General features: G+C 37.5%; 1 protein-coding gene across 2 annotated transcripts in view; it reads left to right on the top strand.

Moving 5' to 3' along the window:
• Window positions 1-19400, top strand: part of LOC110154617 (ankyrin repeat domain-containing protein SOWAHB) — a 36820-nt gene that overhangs the window by 2471 nt on the left and 14949 nt on the right. For both annotated transcript variants that reach the window (XM_020918626.2, XM_055165548.1), the window contains exons 2-3: window positions 7127-7188; window positions 9272-9541. In XM_020918626.2, coding sequence (XP_020774285.2) covers window positions 7127-7188; window positions 9272-9541 — 332 coding nt within the window. The remainder of the gene's footprint in view (window positions 1-7126; window positions 7189-9271; window positions 9542-19400) is intronic.

The raw sequence follows: 19400 nt of genomic DNA, 5'->3' as shown, positions 1-19400 counted from the left end.
GAGACATCAGTTTAATCTAATTGTCTTATTTACTTATCATTACTGACTAATAAACCGGTCCAACAACATAATGAATCAAATGAAATATAAGACCACAATGTTTGTTCTGCACTTTGGCCTCTGCTCTTTGCTAGAAATGTCACATGTGTTTCTATTGTGAGAGGAAAATGTGTGTGATTAGATTACTGAAGTTATCTCCCAAAATGAACTTGTAATTCTGGTTATGACAATATCAGTTCTACGACAGCATTGTAACAAGGAACACTTTGTACAAGTTGGGTTCATATGACATCACAATAGAGTGAAAACTGAGCTGGAGAACAGGGCAGAATTCTGTGGTAGAATTTGCTGTGTAACTGTGAATGCAGATTTGTTGACCTGGTTTATGGTTCATACCTCTATAATTACTGGGCCTATCCGCATGAAACAAAAGCTGGCACAACATTCAACATGTTCTCTCTTACTATAAATATGTGGCCATACCAGCTTCTGTCTGGTCTCCGCAGATCTCAGAAGGTAAACAGAGTCTGATTAGTACTTGGATGGGAGACCAATGGGAATTCCAGGTGCCAGTGTGGGGTACCAGTCTCAAAATATTGTTGTTGTGTCCTTAGGCAAGGCACTTCTCCCACATTACCTAGTATGAAAGTTGTGTGTGCATGAGTGGTGGTGGTTGGAGGGGCGGATGGCGCAGATTGGCAGACTCTTTTCCGTCATGGAAGTTTTGATTGTCCAAAAAAGTGCTACATAAAGCTGATCCATTCATTATTTCCACCTATCAAAATCTAGCCAGGCTGGCACCACCTAGTGTCTCCACTCAATTTCATTTCTCTCCAGCGACTAGGTTAGAAATCAGAATACACTAGATGGTTTGCAAGAATTCCAGAAGTTGTAAACCACCCACGGGCCAATCAGCAAAGAGCTATGAAGCCATGACAGGGTCCCTTTTTCTGGAACAGCACAACAGTAAACAAAGCATTCGAGATGGATGTAGACGAGAACACAGACATTCTGTGTTGGCAACAATTCCAGAGATTGAGGCTTTAAAGTCGGAAAAAAGAGAATGTTTGGTGAATTTTATCAAGGGGAAAGACGTTATTGGCCTTCTTCCTACGGGAAGTGCATTACATACGTCAAGACCAAATAGCAACATACATACATATGAACGAATCCTAATGCTGCCAAAACCTTCCATATGAAATTATAACATTATTGAATTATAGAACATGAACACAACCTATCCCACTGTCCCAGAATCCTGTCATTCAGAGTGACCTTGAAAGTAGCATTGGGCAGATGTGTTGTCAGTTAACAGCGGTTTTAGAGCCTTGATACTGGGCCATCTGACACAGTTCTCCAATTAGAAGAGTGCTCTTCTGCGTGAGCCTGTCTGAGCATGTGCTGAGCGAGAGGCTTTGTGTCATATTTAATCATAATTAAGACCAGATGCTCACAATGAAGCTGCATCACACATAATACAAACTGGGACAGGAGGATTCAAGCAGCGACCACAAGGTATTTCAATATGGTTTAAACATTGCATGTCTTGCCTAAGGACACAACGACAGAACCTGGTCTGAGCTGGAATCGATTAGTATATCAGTTGGCTGATATATTGGACTTGCACTTTTTAGCATTAGCGGCTCGTTTATCGGCTATCAGCTCTTAATCTCCAGCAGAGGCCGATATTTAGTTTGGGCTGACCACCTGAATAAACTAAAGACGCAATGCTTTATTTGAAGTGTAAAAAAAGCACGGCACAAAATGGGACCACAGTGCTTTGTAACAGGTTTGTAGGTCATTGTCATAGGTCTGTGATTCTCAAACCTTTCACAACAAGTACTGATTTCGACACTATAGCTTTAAGTTTTTGCCAATACCCAGAATTTATTTCCTTTAAACAAAAATAAAATAAGACAAAACTGATCCAAATGTGTTATGTAACTGTTATGTATCCCTCATGTAACTCCAGAACAGCTTTGTGTAATTAAAAATTGAAATATTATGACAGTTTCTGGCTTGACTACTACCAGTATTATTACATCCATTTATCTGTCCAACCAGGATATAGACTGAACCGATATTTGGAAGATGATATTTGATCCAGCAAATTTTTCAGCATTGGCACTGATACTTGATACTTGGGGTGTGCAAAAATATCAAAATATTGATATGTCATATCGTGATACAGTACCAGTATCGGGGACTGCTGTATCGACATATGGCCAAGAGTATTTTTTGGTGTATTTTACAAAATTATTTTGTTACAGTGCTAGGTTTTGTTAGCCTGATTCATCAGTCTGACCTCGCTCGACGTTAGGCGGGTACTTTTTCATTTAACCAATCTCTGCTATTTGGTCGTGATATATGTAATGGGCTGCGAATGGGGCTAACTGGTATATTAAGCTTTTCTCAAATCCCATAGGGAGAAGGACAATAACGTCTTTCCCCTTGATAAAAGTCACTGATTACGGCTTTAAATCCTCGATCTTGGGAAACGTTACCAACAAAGAATGTATGGCTCTTCGCTGATTGGCAGGTGCCCGAACTTGCACTTCTGGGGTTTTTGCGAACTGTCTAGTGTATTCCGATTCCTGACCTAGTTACCGGAGAGAAATGAAATTGAGCGGAGGCACTAGGTGACGTCAGCCTGGCTAAGGTTTTGTTACTTGTTCAGGGAAAGAAAACTAGTTAATCCAGCACATTTGACATTTTCACTGTTCACTCGATGATTAAAATGTCTGTATTTCATATGAACTTTGTATAAAAAGTGGTTTAACAAAGACTTTTAGTATCACAGCCATGATTTAGCCTTTATTTTTTATTGAACAATATCGAATCCATTTGAAATATATCATATCGAACCGAAAGTGCACTGTATCAAGATATGTATCGTATCGGCAACTTCTGAATGACCAATCGGATACTGCTATCAAATAGGGCTGGGTCCCTATTTGATAACAGTATCCGTTTGGTTCATTCCTAATCAAAAGGAGGACACCCGTGATACATGCACCACTGATTGAGAAACTGCCATAAATTATGTTTCCTTATTATAATATTTTTATGTAGACAGTAGACTGCATAGAATGTAACTGAATGTTAGTAGTATCTGTCTAATCACTCTTAACATCTGAGTCACTGTGAACTGATTCTTAATTTTAAATTGTTATATTGATTCACAACTTTTTTTTTTTTTTTTTTACTTTTGAGTAAATTATCCCCAAACTTGCAAACTGTAAATTCACCTTTGACTGTCTAGTTTTGGGGAGTAAACAAGTGCATGTTTGACAGTGTAGCTAATAAATAACTCACATGTGTACAGATCTCACCGTAGACTGAAGGAATGCTTTTGTCAGCGCATATGTGAGTCCTGCTTCCTCTGTGTTTCCTGTGGGTTTGTCACAAAAACAGGAAGCCGTCAATTGTCCAGCGCGTCACTCCCAGTACACCTCTGCAGCGCTGGGATCTCTGGAGCTGGAATGTCCTTATTGTTTGGACATTTAATGGGGGAGACAGTACAGTAGGTCTAAGTGTGAGCTTGTGAGCTTCAGGATAGATTTTAAAGTTCTTTTATATGAGAAAACACAATGATGTTACGTTCGGGCGACAACCATTTTGGTAGGCAAAAAGCGTTGTATCAACAGTCAACATCAACATCAACATTGTCAACAGTTATCGCGTACAACATCCCCACTGTCAACAGTTATCAACGTACAACATCTGCAATCGTCATACAACAGTCCAGCATCAATGTCGTCAACAGATATCGGCGTACAGCATCAACAATTGTCATACAACAATACAACATCAACATCGTCAACAGTTATTGGCGTATAACATCAACTTCGTCAACATTTATCATAGAGTTTTAACTTTTCAAAGTATCGTTTTTTAATCTCAGCATTCAGTAACTAAGATGATGAAGTCATGTCCAAACAATTAAATGCAAAACCTACTATAAAATAAGACAAATTATCTCATACGCAACACAACTGTCAGCACAAACGAGTGGCCCCACTGACTTTTTGCCTATCAGCCACTGTGCACGTGCAGAAAAGCCAGATGTAAACAAAAACGTTTTCTCGTATTGTTTCATAAAGCTCTTAACGGCCTCCTATTTATTTATCTGATCTGCTTTTATCATATGAACCGTCTTGGACTCTCAGGTCCTCAGGTAGTCATCTTTTAACTCTTCCAAGAGTGCAAACTAAAACTCACGGTGAGGCGTCATTCAGTTTTTACGCCATCTACTTGAGAAAAATATTCACCCTGTTACACTAATATTGCACTGGTCTCTTCTCAGCCTGGTACTTGTATTAAGATTCTATTTAGAAATTCTCAGATATGGGTTTTTCGTGGCATGCTGGTACCAGTCATTTTGAATCCAGAGAACCTGCTGACCAATAAACCCTGCCAATATTTTTGTGCCAATTTGTAGAGCCAATTTTGGTAATTTTCCCCATAGAATATGATTTGAATTTAATGCAAACTCATTCACAACCTTGTTTTTCTCCAAAATGTACAAGAGAGCCGTGTAGTCACGTTTTGCAGTACCCTCTTTGGACTCAAGTGTTCAAATATAGCTTTATGCATATATTCTTTCTGCATATTTACGCAGCTGGGTGGACTAAAGAAAATATTGGCCTTTGCTGGAAAATGAAGGCAGGTAATTGATACCTTAAAAAGAACAAATAGCGTTCCATCTCTAATTCTTTCCCTAATTGGACAGCAAAATAAACAAATTCATTTTGACATTTGTAGATAAAGAATGGATGTTTTAAGTGTTTAGAATCTGCAAAACACTGTTACATGTGGTGATGTTTTCTAAGGAGGTTGTGGTGTTACTCATGTGTGGTCGAGTGGCTGTGAGTCACCAAAACAGCAGTGGTTTTTTATGGTTTGCAGTGTTTGGAGGCCTTAAATACATTGGAGCAAAAATGGAATGGTACCAAGCTTCAGAATGGAGTGTATTATTATGGCAATCCTGGGAATGTCTGGAAATGTTTTGGTTGTAACTGTTTGTATTTTGCAATGAAAGAAAAAAAATCACATTCCTTGAAAGATTACACTGCTTGCATGTCTTGTTTAGTTTTTTTCAAATCAGCTCTTTTTGCAAACTTTTTCATTAATGCAGACACTAAACTCAGTATTCTAATTTTGTATATCTCCAAAACTGTGACATTATAATTTTCTTTTTATGTTTCTGTATACTCACCTTACAACTATTATTTTGCAAAAATATAGCTGGCATGCTGCAGTGCACAGAGCCTATTAATCACTTTTTCTATACCTGATTAAAAGGGGCGTGATTGACAGGCTGATTAACCAATCAGAAGAAAGACTTTGGGGAGTATCCATGACAGAAATAAGCTTGAGTCTGACCAAAGCTAACTCAGGCCTGAAGTTTAAGCTGCGTTTTGTGCTCGCTCCCGGTGACACTGAGAAGACCAGAATCAACGGAGCAACGACATCACAGAAAATGAGCTGAAAGTGTGTTTTTTGTGATCTGACTAAACAAGAGAAGAGGATGAACAAGAGCTTGATTTGGGACATGGAACTTGTGCGTAAAAGTAAAACAATAACGGAGATCTTCACATGTAGCCTAACAAGAAAGGATCAAATCTGCGCTGACATGTTTGCAGTTTGACAGAGAGCGAGAGACCAGGGGCTGAGGAAAGAGAGATGATGAAGGAGTGAACAGACAGAACTCAATGAAAACCAGCTCAACCTCAGAGTCCAAACGGCATCTGTCTGTGCCCCTCACAACAACCACATGTGCAAGATAATTTGAATGAAATAATGGTCATAGGCTTTTATATGGTTTGTGCCTTTTTGAGTGCAGCATCCACAGACACGTGTGCGTAGCAGCGTACGACCGGTTTAAACTGCATCAATACAATACATAACACTTGTACAGCACTTTTCAAGATACTCAAAGACACTTTACATGGAGAGACAAGGCAGAAACAGGTGTTTTTGACTGAAATATTTCTTTAGATATTCTTGGAGACAAAGCTGTAATAATCTTAGCCTGGACCCGACTTGGTGTGTTTCTGAGTGCTTGTTACTGCGCAAACTCAGCACCATCTCTGGTTTGTCACTTTGGTGGAGCGGAACTGAGGATTTAACAAGCCTGGATTGGCCAAATAAGTGCGGCTTTCGTTGAACTTGCTTCATGGAATACCCCCATGGTCTGTTAGTGTAAAAACAAACATGGTGGCCTATACTCCTTGCTTGTTTACATGAAATGCTTGAGTAGAATCTACACTCCCAACATGGCCTTCAGTGCTGAATGTGAAGTTATTGAGGTTACCATGGTGATGCTCACTCTTATCTCCCCTGCGTGCCGTTAAGCATCTCTATTCATGTAAACACAGTTAGCTTTATCTAAAGAGTCGTTTGAATGTTTTGGTTCCCACAGGAAGGACTCAGCTCAGGTATGAAGAGGCTCTGTCTGTGTGGGATTAAACTGAGCTGGAGGGAGTGGCTTTAGATTCTAAAATCACAGTTTGTTTATGGTTAGATTAAGTGAAAACATCCACAGTATTGAAGGCAGTGACTCTTTTAACCTGTTGCTCCACCACCTGTTTTCTTTAGTTCTTTTAATGACCCTTGTGGGTGGAGAAATGTTGTATACAGTAAAATGTTTTTTTTTACTGTGTGTACTATGTAATTTTTCTGGTAAAGGGTCTGTCACAAGCTTGAGGTGGCATTGCTTTGCCTTGAATGTTCCACAGTATGGCATTAACCATGGTTACAAGCATGTGACCATACCAGGCTTAGATACAGGTCAGATCTGTAGAGAGGCGTGCCTGCTAACATTCATCTTTTTCACAGTATTTTTGAGGGATTAAAACACCTGTAGTCGAACGATGCAGGATGGATAAGTTTAATGTCATACTGTGGAACATCCCAAGCAAAGAAATGACATCTCCATGGAAACAAACAGGAAGCAGACCCTACATCAGAAACGTTACATCTTTAAAATAGCCTCCCTATAACAAGCTATAAGGAGGTCCTCGAGAACACTCTACTCTCTGTTTCCCATAATAACTCTTTCAAAGTATTACAAATTGGTGTCTATACTTAGTTTTGACATGTCTTTTTTTCTTTTTCCCTGCAGCTAAATACAGAGAAGAATTCAAGCTCATAATCGACCGAATCGCAGTGGTCAAGTCAGAGAATGTGAGTAAACTATTTCAGCTCTTTACCTTATATGGACAGTTTGGGACAAGTTCAGTACTCCCTCATTAATGAAACACTTTGTTAAAAATGTTTGACTTTTTAAGGTCCTATTATATTACTCATGATAGAATGTAGTTACCTAATCAAAAACAGACCTGGAGTTGCGTTTTGTTTCATTCACACATGTTTGAGTAACCCTTTATTAGTCTACATCTCCAGAGCTCAAAATGCTGTGATCCACCTTGTGATGTCATGAAGCAGTAATTTTCAAGTTAAGAGCTCCTTTTTCTTTTAGTTCAGCAGAGATGGGCAATTCCAGAGCAAACAACAGTATTATAATATATCAGAAAATAGTGAAATTTCAGCCCTTTAAGGGTTTAAGAGATAGCATTTTCAAATTTGAATTGAATAAAAACTCAAGGTTTACTCCCAAGAATCAGCAGCTGCAGTTTTCAGTTCCTCTTCTATCATTCTTACTCATACTGTAACCCCAACCGTCATCATGAAAATTAGTAATTGAGGACTTTTTTTCATGACGTGGAAATTTACTTGTGGTGGTTTTCATATACTGGGCAGTACCAAAACCAAAAGTACTCACTACCATTGTTATATTCATTTTATATTATTGATACAATCATCAAGACTTTTCTATTGGGGGATCTACCACCTGCTTGTCTCCATGAAGATATTATTGCTTTGCTGGAAAGTTCCACAGTATGGCTTTAAACGCTCATGTTTTGTATTTATTTAAGGTGATTTACAGGTGTTTTTATTGCTCAAAAGATACATTGAAAAACATGTTCACTGAGAGTGAGTTTGCTTCTCCACAGATCTGACATGTAACTTCTGTCTGCTTAATGCCATTCTGAGTAGAGTTTAGAGCTTGGGCAAGAATCAAAACTCTTGAACACCCAGGCAAAGTGATAACATCTCCATGGAGACAAGCATGTGTTGCTTCCTCTACCAGAAAAGTTGCGTTCACCTTTAGTGTACTCCTATACTGGAGTGCTCATCCTCTGATCTAAAGGTTGGCAAATACGAATCTTGCTGTTGACATTTATAATAATATATAATAATAATATATAATTCATAGAAAGGTCAGATCCACTGACCCACAGACACTGTTATTGTGTCCTTGGGCAAGACTTAACCCACCTGTCTGCGTATATTTGGGTGAGTGGTTCCTTGATGTAAAGCGGGTTGAGTGCCTTTGAAGATAGAAAAGCCTTATAGTGAGTTTAATGGGCCGCACTAGTTTAGTTGGTAAGAGCATTTGTCAGCATTTTTGTCAGTTTGAATCCAACTCTCAACCTAAAACATCATTGATTGAGTGGTCTGATCCACTGACTCACAGATTGATGGTGCAATTTCAGCTCCCACAGATGATGTTGTCCTTGGGTAAGACTAGTGTCTGTGTACACTGATGTGTGTGTGTCAATTTCTTATTTCTTATTTACATATTAATGTAACTAAAATGTAAATATGTAAAGATTATAGCCAGTGTGGATCATTTCCATCTTCGGTCCCTCGGCCTCAGGTTGATGTCAAATCATCTACAAGACAGGGAAAAGTAGAGCAACAATCACACAAAAGTACATAACACCAGCACACTCACTATACATACAATTAATTTCACACAGTTCATTTGAAGTTCGAAATCAAAAGTTAAAGAGTTAAACCAACAACCCCTTAGTATAAAAAAATGTATAATTTTGTTAAACATGGTGCCATATTTAACCATTGAACAACCACTGTTTTAAAGCTTTAGAAAATTCTGCCGGAGTTGAAAGCTCTTGTATCTGAGCTGCACTGTCTTCATGTCTGACCTGGTTGATAAGCAAAGGAGAGCTGTCCAAAAGCACTTTTCCTAAATGGCACAGAGCAGTCACCTCTAGAGCTGCTCTTGTGCGTTGTGAATAAATAAGTGAGTGGTTCCTTGTTGTAAAGCGCTTTGAATGCCTTGAAGGTGGAAAAGCGCAGTATAAAAATGTTACCATTTACCAATGTGTTATACCGTGTGAAGTTAGGATGCTTTTATATTATAGTTTGTTTACACTTTGTTTTGTTTGTCTCCTCTATGCAGGGTGAGAAGTACCTGGTGCTAAAGAAGAAGTACAGACAGCAGCTGCAGGAGCGAGACTCCAGAGCTCAGGGAGGAGAGGAGAGTCCAGCCCAGAACTCTGACTCTGCTCCAGCCTCCACCAGTGACTCTACCCCGGTCCATACGGTTCAATGGGACTCCACCCAAACCTTACCCACCAAGACAGAGCAGAGCAGCACCCACGAGGAGCAAATGGAGTGTGTGGAGGCAGAGGGTGCAGCTGCAGAGAGCAAAGAGGAACAATTACAAGAGGTACAACTAGAAATGTGTTTGCAAAATATAATCTCCACTTTTGCGGTTTCATTTCTCAAAAGGTCAGCTCTAGGGCTTTGCAAAAATATTGAAATATCCATATATGGAATTGTTTAATGTGATGAAACTGTATTGATATCGGGGATTGCTGTATCGATATATCACCAAGAGTATTTTTTGGTATATTTTACTAAATTATTTTGTTAAAGCACTACAGTTTCGGTGCTTGTTTAGTGGAAGGGAACTCGTTTATGCGTGTGTGTTTCATATGAACTTTGCTCAAGAGTGGTTTAACAAAGACTTTTAGCATCACAGCAGTGATCTAGCCTTTATTTTTTATTCAACCGTATTGAATAAAACACAAATCCAGGTATGTTTTTGAGAAGATAACAACATTCTGAAGACTTAAAGCTCACAAGAATCCATTTTGCATAATATAGGGCTTTTAATTGCTAGCAGTTACTTTGTTACTGTAGATGTTTTAGTTTTCTTATCATGATTATTTTTGGTCAATATTAAAATCACAATTAAATTTTTTAGTTACATGATGTGTTTATTCAGCATTTCTCTTTAAAAACCCACTTTGTTACTGATAATTTTCGCAAAACCTGAAAATAAATATAGGCTACAAATATGAACCTTAGAGCAGTTTTGTGATGTATAAAACATAAAATGAATCAAATATACTTTGAACATAAAATAAGGTATAGAAAAACATAAATATCCAGTAGGTAGGAAGTATCCAAAATAAACTATATATCTAGCTGTTCTACAATCTCTATATTTAAAAAAATTAATAAATATACTCATTTCTATAAAAAATATCCCAAAATAAACTATATTATGTTCCAACTCAATTATATTACTTTGGAGATTGTTTGACACACAAATTGAAATTGCAATAAAAATTTGATTAATTGCACAGCCTTAATTTTCGTGATGTGTTTTTAGCTTTATAAGCTGAAACTATATTTTGTTTTGTGAGTTCAGCTATCACCAGTTTACTAAAGCCCCATTTTGTTCACTGTTTAAATGCAGCGTTTATTGAACACAGTCGTCTTTGTGGCTGTTGTGGCTTCAGTCTGTGTCAGAATTCAGTGACCTCTCTGTGGTTCTTCACACTGATAGAGAATCACTGTTAAACTGACAAACCAACTGCGACATGTAAAGAAAGACTGCTGTTTATGAAGCTAAGTTAAGAAACCTGATGTGCTTTTTGTACAGTTTGTCAAGGGAAAATAAATAGTAAGATAAGACAATTACCCCTTTTTGGTAATGACTTTCTTGTGGAGTTTTAATGCACCATATTTGGCCTGTACCCGTTTTGACTCAGATATTTTATAAGCAGCTCTTGTGTGCTCTGTTCTATTTATGTGTTTAGTGTTTTATTGTCCAATAATCAGGAATTGTATGCTTAGCCTGCTAGTCATTGTTAGCCTTACTGTGGCAAAACTCTACTCTGGTATCTGGAAGCTGTGAAAAGTTCTTGTAAACTCATCGTGGTGAATAATTGGATAAGTGAGGAATAACTTTGGAGTAGTTTAATCTGTTAAAAATGAACTAACTGTGTTTTTCATGTTTTTAAGACAGACGCAATATTTGTAAAGGTCGTATAGAGAATTTTCCAAGGAAGGAGAAATACAGCGACTCTTTGTCCTTTTTCAAATGTTGCACATGCATGACACCTCCCCTCCTCCACAGGACAGTAGAAACGCCTCCTCCCACCTCCACCTACGCTAGAAATCATGTTTGTTTATAGCCGGTGTGTGTTCAGAACAAGTTGCTGTTGAAGATACCTCTCCAGAAGTAATTTAGCGATCAACGCATCAGTCTTTAGACCCTTTGTCTGCTTCAGTGCACTAGAACCCTGCACTCCCGTGGGACCTGACGCAAAACAGTGTAGTGCGGCACACATTTTGAAAGCTCATTACAGTCCCGCAAACTAAATATGAGTGTAAAGTAAAATATACAAATGACTAATGTATGCCTATCATACAGCATTTGTGCTGGATATTTTATTTGGCATTAATAAAAACATTTTAAGTAACCTAAACTTGAGGATGTGGTCTAATCTCACACACATTTTAGACAATTAATTTCTGCTTCACCGTGTTTGATAAAGCTGAAGAAAGTGAACGCCCCCATCTTGTGTTATTTGCGGGCAGGAGGGGGACGAAATATTGCAGATGCGGGTGGGAGCGGGAATGAAAATTTAAATTTTTTGCAAGTGCGGGCGGGGGCGGGACTGAACAATACAAGTGTGGGCGGGGGCGGGACTGAACAATACAAGTGCGGGCGGGAGCGGGACTGAACAATACAAGTGTGGGTGGGAGCGGGATTGAAAATTCTGTCCAGGTCAGACCTCTAAAAGGAATCACCTTAGTTTGGCTTTGCTCCTTTTCCTCTTCTCTTCTTCTTTCAGTAACCTCAAAAATGGACTTTCTTTTGCTGCTAACTGGTGGTAGATTCTTGTCTGCCATTGCAACAAACTTTGTGTTAACTGTGAGGACGCTACAGTTCAAAATAGCAGCTAAGAACCACTGCGTTGGGTGACTAAACAGCATCTTGTGTATGTGTAATGTGTAGGAGGCGTACATAAACCACGTAATCCCAGAGCGTCGGCCACTCAGTTCCACGAGAAACGTAGGGAGCTTGATTGACAACCTAACAGCCAATAGATAACAAGGTAGCCTCGTTTTCTATTGGCTAATGTTTGGCTGCCCCACCACGTCTACAGTTGATGGATTTTCATTCTTTTTTTTTTTTTTTTTTTTTTTTTTAGCTAACTTTAATTGACAATTTCAAACAAAAAAAATCCTCCATACATCCATTAAATTATCCAGTTTTCATTCTTGTTTGGTAACATGTAAGCCTTTTTGCGTTTAAGGTCATGGATTACTTATGTTTTTACATTGAGGCCGCTGCACTTAAACCTGAGGAGACTATTACCACACACTGTTAAATGCACAGTAATCCTCTGGAAGTACTCATACATATTGTTCATGCAGTAAACTTAAGCAGAGTACATACGGGAGATTATAGTGTCCTCTTTGCCTATAGGACATCGTGTGCATCGTGTGCTCGGTCTGCGGTTGTGTGCTAGTGCGAGACTATTGCGAATTCTGCACACACAAGTTAACACAAAATACTGCAGTCAAATGGAACAGAATACAACACCCTGATATGAAAAAATACAATGTTTGAAGCTGGTACCTGACTTTATTCTTTTAAATTAGTACATGTTGTGCTTTCCCCCAACAAAATATTATTGGCTGTTTTAAGATTCTAGATAAAATATGTTGTTATACTCCCAGATAGGGGTCAAAACCAGATTTCGCTATTGATTACTAGGAATGGGATAAGATCTCGTGCCACAATATCTCATGAGACAAAATTGCCACAAGATCGAAAATTCTTGTGAGATTTTTTTCCTTACTTTTTTACATTTGTCTCGGATTTAAAAAAAAGGTTAACTTTGCTGAGTAACTTCTCTTGAGAAGCTGTGATACCAAAAAAACACTGCTACAATGATAAAACTGTAAAATTAAATAAAGCAAAAGTTGTGAAGAAGAAATTATGAACTGGCCTAGACACATCAAAATCTCATCTCGTCTCAGTCTCGTGGATTGAATCTCAACATGTCTTGTCTCATAGAAATTGTGTCCTGCCCCATCCCTTCTATTGTACTTGTCATGAAATACATATCCAAATGGTATCATGTACAAATTATGAACCTTACTGTTTCTATTAGTGACTATTACACCTTAGAGCTCACTGTTTTTACATCAAAAGTCTGCATTTTAATTCCAGTGTATGTGTGTTAGCAAATGAACACAGAAACCTGCATTTTAACTACATTTTATAAAATATTTGAACTATATTCACTAGGGTTGTAACAATATCCAAGTGTCACGATACAATATTGTCACGTATGAACCTCATGGTACGATATTTATTGCAATATCGTGGGAAAGCTCACGATATGGTGGGGAGGCTCACGATTAGGGATGTAACAATATCCAAATCTCTCGGTATGACATTTTCATGATATTCATCTCACGGTACGATATTTATTGCGATATTTTGTGGAGGCTAAACAACTAAAATAGTTAATATGCTACTTTTTCCTCTTAAAATGCTTTGATAAGACTTAATCCAAAGAACTAAGACTTGAAAGTGCTTTGAACTGTTAGTTCTTCTTGTAGTCTGCACTGAAATGTAGCAAAGGATCATGATCTATGTAGTTCCCTGTCTATTTTTAGCTACTGCTGCACCATAACTCTTGATTTAAGCAAAGAGACTTGTAATTCGATATGTTGTGATGGTCCACGATATTATTGTGAGAACTTTGATGATACGATATCACGATATTTCCGTTATTGTTACATCCCTAATATTCGGGCAATGTAATGTGCACTGTGTATTTTTTCTGGTGGATGGTCCATGAAATATTTGTCTCCATGGAGATGTTATTGCTTTGTCTGGAATGTTTCACAGTATGGTTAAACCTGTTCCCCGCTCTCAGTCAGAATGTCTGTTTTATTTTTATTTTTTTAGGTATTTTTGAGCTATAAAGCCACCTTTAATTGAATAAATGTAAGGTAGGACTGTTTAATGTCACATTGTGGAACATTCCAGGCAGAGCAATGACATATCCATAGAAACAAGCAGGTGACGAACCCCCAACCAAAAAGTTACTTAGTGCACCTTTAGGTATTTGCTGATACCCAATATAAACCAATAGTGGTGCAGAGACTGACAGGCAACTAGAATAAGTCTTAAAACAGCATCCTTACCTGCAGAGGGCGCTAAGCAATTTATAAATCAATAGGCGGTGTGTCTGCACTGGTCTGTTAATGATTATACTGTATTAGTAGTAGTAGTACTTTATTCGGTTAATGATTATACTGTATTAGTAGTAGTAGTACTTTATTCGGTTAATGATTATACTGTATTAGTAGTAGTAGTACTTTATTCGGTCATTTTGCAGCACTACAAAACATAACATAGATTACAACCTCATGGATCATGACTGAAAAGGGTTATGCTGAAGTAAAAAGTACTTATAACGTTAATCTCTATTAAACATTGACAGTATTCCAAGAAAGATAAGCAGCGTATGAACAGCAAGTTTGCATTTACAGTTTCACTTGCGACTTACTGTATATATAAGAGACAAAATATAAATTAAAACAAACAAAATTGAGTGCTTAAATCATTAATTCCAGAGCTCTATATCTTTCAAAACGTAATGCTTTATATCCTTTTTTCAAGGCTTCTGCAGTGTTAGACTTTTTTTCTTGTTCCATATACTAACCACTCTAACCGCTGTAGTTCTTATCTTCATTTTTTTATAAGATGTCTGTTCTTCTAAGGTTATACTGACAATAATTGCTATATACAAGGAGGGAGTGTATGATTCTAGGTCTTGTACATCACCATGACTTTACTCGGGTCACTAGAAAAATGAAATGATCAGTGTTTACGGTGTACTGACTTTAAAAACATGGAGAATATTTGTCATTTCTGCTGTCATAATTAAAAAGCTCTAAGTGAGTGACATATTAGACATATAGTAAAAAGTCTGGATGAGGGTAAGAGTCAGGCAGGGCATCCAGTGTAATGGTCAAATGCAGCATTGTAATCAAAGACATGACACCGCACGTGGCACAAATGTTTATCATTAACTGCCAAATACGAAGCAATATAGAAATGAACAAAACATTTGGTCATTTTTAAATTGTCCAAAGTACTAAAATTGACAATCAAGCAACATATGGCATGAATCACATACATTCTGTCATTAAACTGCAAGTGCTAAGGTGATTCATTTTCAGTTATTACCTAAGCCAAACTTAACACCTTTTGTATTGTTTTGCATTAGTGCCTTGCTGCTAATGAATTCCTCTTTACCTGATGAAAAGACCATTTGGTTTCTTGTGCTCTCACTGTGTGGAGAAGGGCAGAGCTCACAGCCTCTGCAGATAAGAGTGAAACACCTGATGACAAATGTGTGTAGTCTGAAGCCCTGCCTTTGTACTCTTACTATATCAGTTTATTGTTCTATAAATAGTGGATGGATCACTGTTACTGTACTATAATTACATTGTAGATATGTAGAGGATTGTATAAATAACTTCTATGACTATTAAAGGAACTAGATAGATAGATAGATAGATAGATAGATAGATAGATAGATAGATGATAGATATAGAGAGAGAGATGACAGGAGATAGATAGATAGATAGAGAGAGAGAGAGACAAATAGAGAGATAGATAGAGACAAATAGATAGATAGATAGATGATAGAAAGAGAGATAGATAGAGAGGGAGATAGATAGACAGAGATAGATAGATAGATTGATTTTTTTAGTTATCCCAAAGGAAATTTATTTATCTATCATATGTAAGAATTATTTTTTTTTGTTTTGATCAGTGCAAATATAGCTTTTACTAAAATCAATTATAAGGCAAATATATTCTTAATTACAAAATCATTGGACATGATCACCCGTTTACTTATGTTATAATTTGGTGTCTTGGTTCTTAAGGCAATTTTCTAATCAGAAGCAGAATGAGCTTCACGGCAATCTCATTTGGGTTTAGAATTTCAATGCAGAAATCCAGTTGGTTTATATGTCGAAACGTCCTCTCTGATCTGAATTGTCACTAGTTATCCCCAGCATCTGCAGACAATGAATGAATCTGTGCCCAAATAATTTCCCTTGTGGATCAATAAATTTAAAGTCAGAGTTTAGTGAAGCCTCTGCAGCTCAGTGAGTGAATTCCGGAGACTGAGAATGACACAAACTTGTATGTGTCCTCAATTTGCAGGTGAAGGCTCTGGCAACACAGGTTCAGTTGTGATTGTAGTACTTTTTGAGCAAAGGCAACATACTATTACAAACTAATTATGCAAGTTTTTCATTCTGATATTTATTTATTTAATGCAACACACTTTTTAAAACAATATTGTACATTTAGAAACATTTTTTGGTCTATATTTTCTTTAGCAACATATCGCACCTCTAAAACTGACAGGCATAGTAGTCTTACTGTGTTACATCTGTGCTGACCAGCAGGTGGAGCTCTGCCTGTTACCTGCCTGCATGTGTGTGTGTGTGTGTGTGTGTGTTTGTGAGGTTGTGTTTGGTGACTGTGAGTGAGGGGAGGAGCAGGGGGCGGAGATGGGTGGAGGGACATCTACATTTAAATGGAGCTGACTGTTCTCATGTTAAACAATGACATGGAGGTACTCATTAGAAAGATAATAATCATTTGTGCCCATTAAACAGTTTGGCTTCATCCCACCAAAGGGACAGAGGTTGGTGGTTCTACTCCCTGTGGTCATTCGACAAGATAGGCCTGTCACAACCATGATGTTATCAGCTTAACATCAATATAGAGAGAACAATACAGAGTTCCCATAGACTGAGCTTAGGCTTAGGCCATGGTGGCACAGGTAATTCTCATCTGAATATTTAATTTTATATGGTTTTGGAGTAAAATGCCAACTATCTAATCTTCACATTAGGACTCTGCAATTAATTGAATTTGAATCAAGAATCATGTCGTCATTTTGTTGTCTTTTTAAGGAAGAAATATTGTCCTTGTGTCTGCTGAAAACTGCCACAATATCATCACTGCAAAATACTTGACAGACATAAAATGCAAGCTCTGGAAACATGATTCAGTTTAGAATTTTGCGACTCTTGTTCAAGATGATTAGCAATATGGCTCCTCCACCACTCAGAAAGTTTGTCACATTAACGTCTGAACAGATGAGCAGAAGTACAAGGTCCACTTGCAGCGACTAGAGCAGCACCTGAAAGAAATCAGCTCTAGACCAATCAGCATTCTCTTTCCAAACTACAACAGAATGGAACAAATTACCAGCACATTTGAAACTATGCAAAGACTTCAAAAGGTTTAAGAACAGATTTTTTTAACAACATTAACAAACAACTAAATTAAACCTGATTTAAGCAGAACGGATATTTAAGATATTTAATGTCATCGTACATTTTGTAACTGATTGTATATAGTTTGCATTGTTTATGTTATTTTTGTATTCTATGTTTTGTCTGTCTCAGGGAGTATAGATGGAAATTAGCTCTGATAGCTACTGTCTTGTACAAAGCATTTTTTTTTCAATGTTTTTTTGGTTAATGCCCCTGCATGAGGTCCTTGTCTTATAAACTAAACTATATATTTATAATCTGCGACATCCAGTGTTGGGGAGTAACAGATTACATGTACCGGAGTAATCAGAGTACAAAATATGAGTAACTGTATTCAGTTACAGTTACTGTTTCAGTGAGTGGTAATTGGATTACAGTTACTTTGTTGAAATAAATGGATTACACGGCTCTATTTTCCTGTTTTCCTGTTTTCACATTTTGGGCTGTATCCTCCTCCTTTTTTTTTTTTTCTTTTTTTTTGGTAATTCCACTCATTGCCGGAAACTAAACCAGGTTTAAACTAAATCTAAACTAGATCTAAACCAGGTCTAAACCAGGTCTAAACTAGATCTAAACTAGATCTAAACTAGACCTAAACAAGGTCTAAACCAGGACTAAACCAGGAATAAACCAGGACTAAACCAGGACTAAACCAGGACGAAACCAGGACTAAACCAGGACGAAACCAGGACTAAAACAGGGATTTAACAGGATTAAACCAGGACTAAAACATGCTGCGCGGATGTGTCTCCTCCTCTTCTATCAATAATATTTTTTATACGGTTCAGTAAAGTCTGGGCTTTTTATTTTCTTTTAGCAGACAAAACATCTTACGTTACGACATCCTAGTCTTTGCTTCTCTACAGTAAATTAAGTAATCCAAATATTCAGATAACGTTATACTCACCTTACGTAATTTTATGTTACAAACTACATTTTGGTGTATGTAATCTGTAATCTGTAGGGGAATACATTTTAAAAGTAACCTTCCCAACACTGGCACCATCTATGGATCATTATGTTATAAATTAGAAATTAAATCGCAATATTCATCTAAAATAACTTAACAAACAAAACTGTGGTGTACAATGAGAACTGATGTTACTGTAAACTCATCATAACATATAGTCGGCAACTCCGATGCACATCACACAAGGGAGTAGCAGATTTTTTAAAATTTGTACCAAAATGAGAACGCAACACTGTCGAATCCTACGTGTATCATTTATTAAGAAAACAGAAATGGAGATCAAAGCAAGTATAGAGCAGTGGGCGTGTGCCAGTGGCAGTAAAAATGGGTTGGTTGTCACTATGGCATCTTGAAAATAAGCAATTAGAAAATTACTCAAACATGCATGAATCACTCCAAATACATCTTCAGAGAGGGTAAATGAGAAGAGGAAACAGTTACAACATGCATGGTTAAAAGCTCTGATTTTGCAAAATAGTTCTACAGAAGTCTACAGCCAATCCTCTGTCAGTAAAAGTGTGTGGTTTGGAGCAGAGGCCAGAGTTTGGTCTAAGAAATTTGACATTTTTTGTGTTAAATGGAATGTATCAAATTCATTTTAAACAGTTTACAGTGGTCCAAAGTTTTTCCTCACTTACCTTATGCGTTCTGATCATCCTAATTATTCACCAGGATGAGTTTAGAAGCGTTTTTCACAACTTTCAGAGACCAGAGTAGCAGAAGACACATGGAATTTGCGTATAGTATCCCTCATTGTAATCCAGCAGTGAGGTTAAACAGTGTGTTTGTTCAAAGTCTTACTCACACCAGTGCCTCTGTCTGGAGCTCAGTCCACTGTTCACTGCAGTGTTACATTCAAGAACACCTGAGCAAATGTCAAAACCCTACAAACACTCACAAACAAACAGGACTAACAAAATCCTTTTCC

This window comes from Boleophthalmus pectinirostris, unplaced genomic scaffold, assembly GCF_026225935.1.
Source record: "Boleophthalmus pectinirostris isolate CB_2022bp ecotype Guang Dong unplaced genomic scaffold, ASM2622593v1 HiC_scaffold_8, whole genome shotgun sequence".
Lineage (NCBI taxonomy): Eukaryota > Metazoa > Chordata > Actinopteri > Gobiiformes > Gobiidae > Boleophthalmus > Boleophthalmus pectinirostris.
Note: the sequence above shows the minus strand (reverse complement) of the source record. Positions and strands in the feature narration are given on the sequence as shown.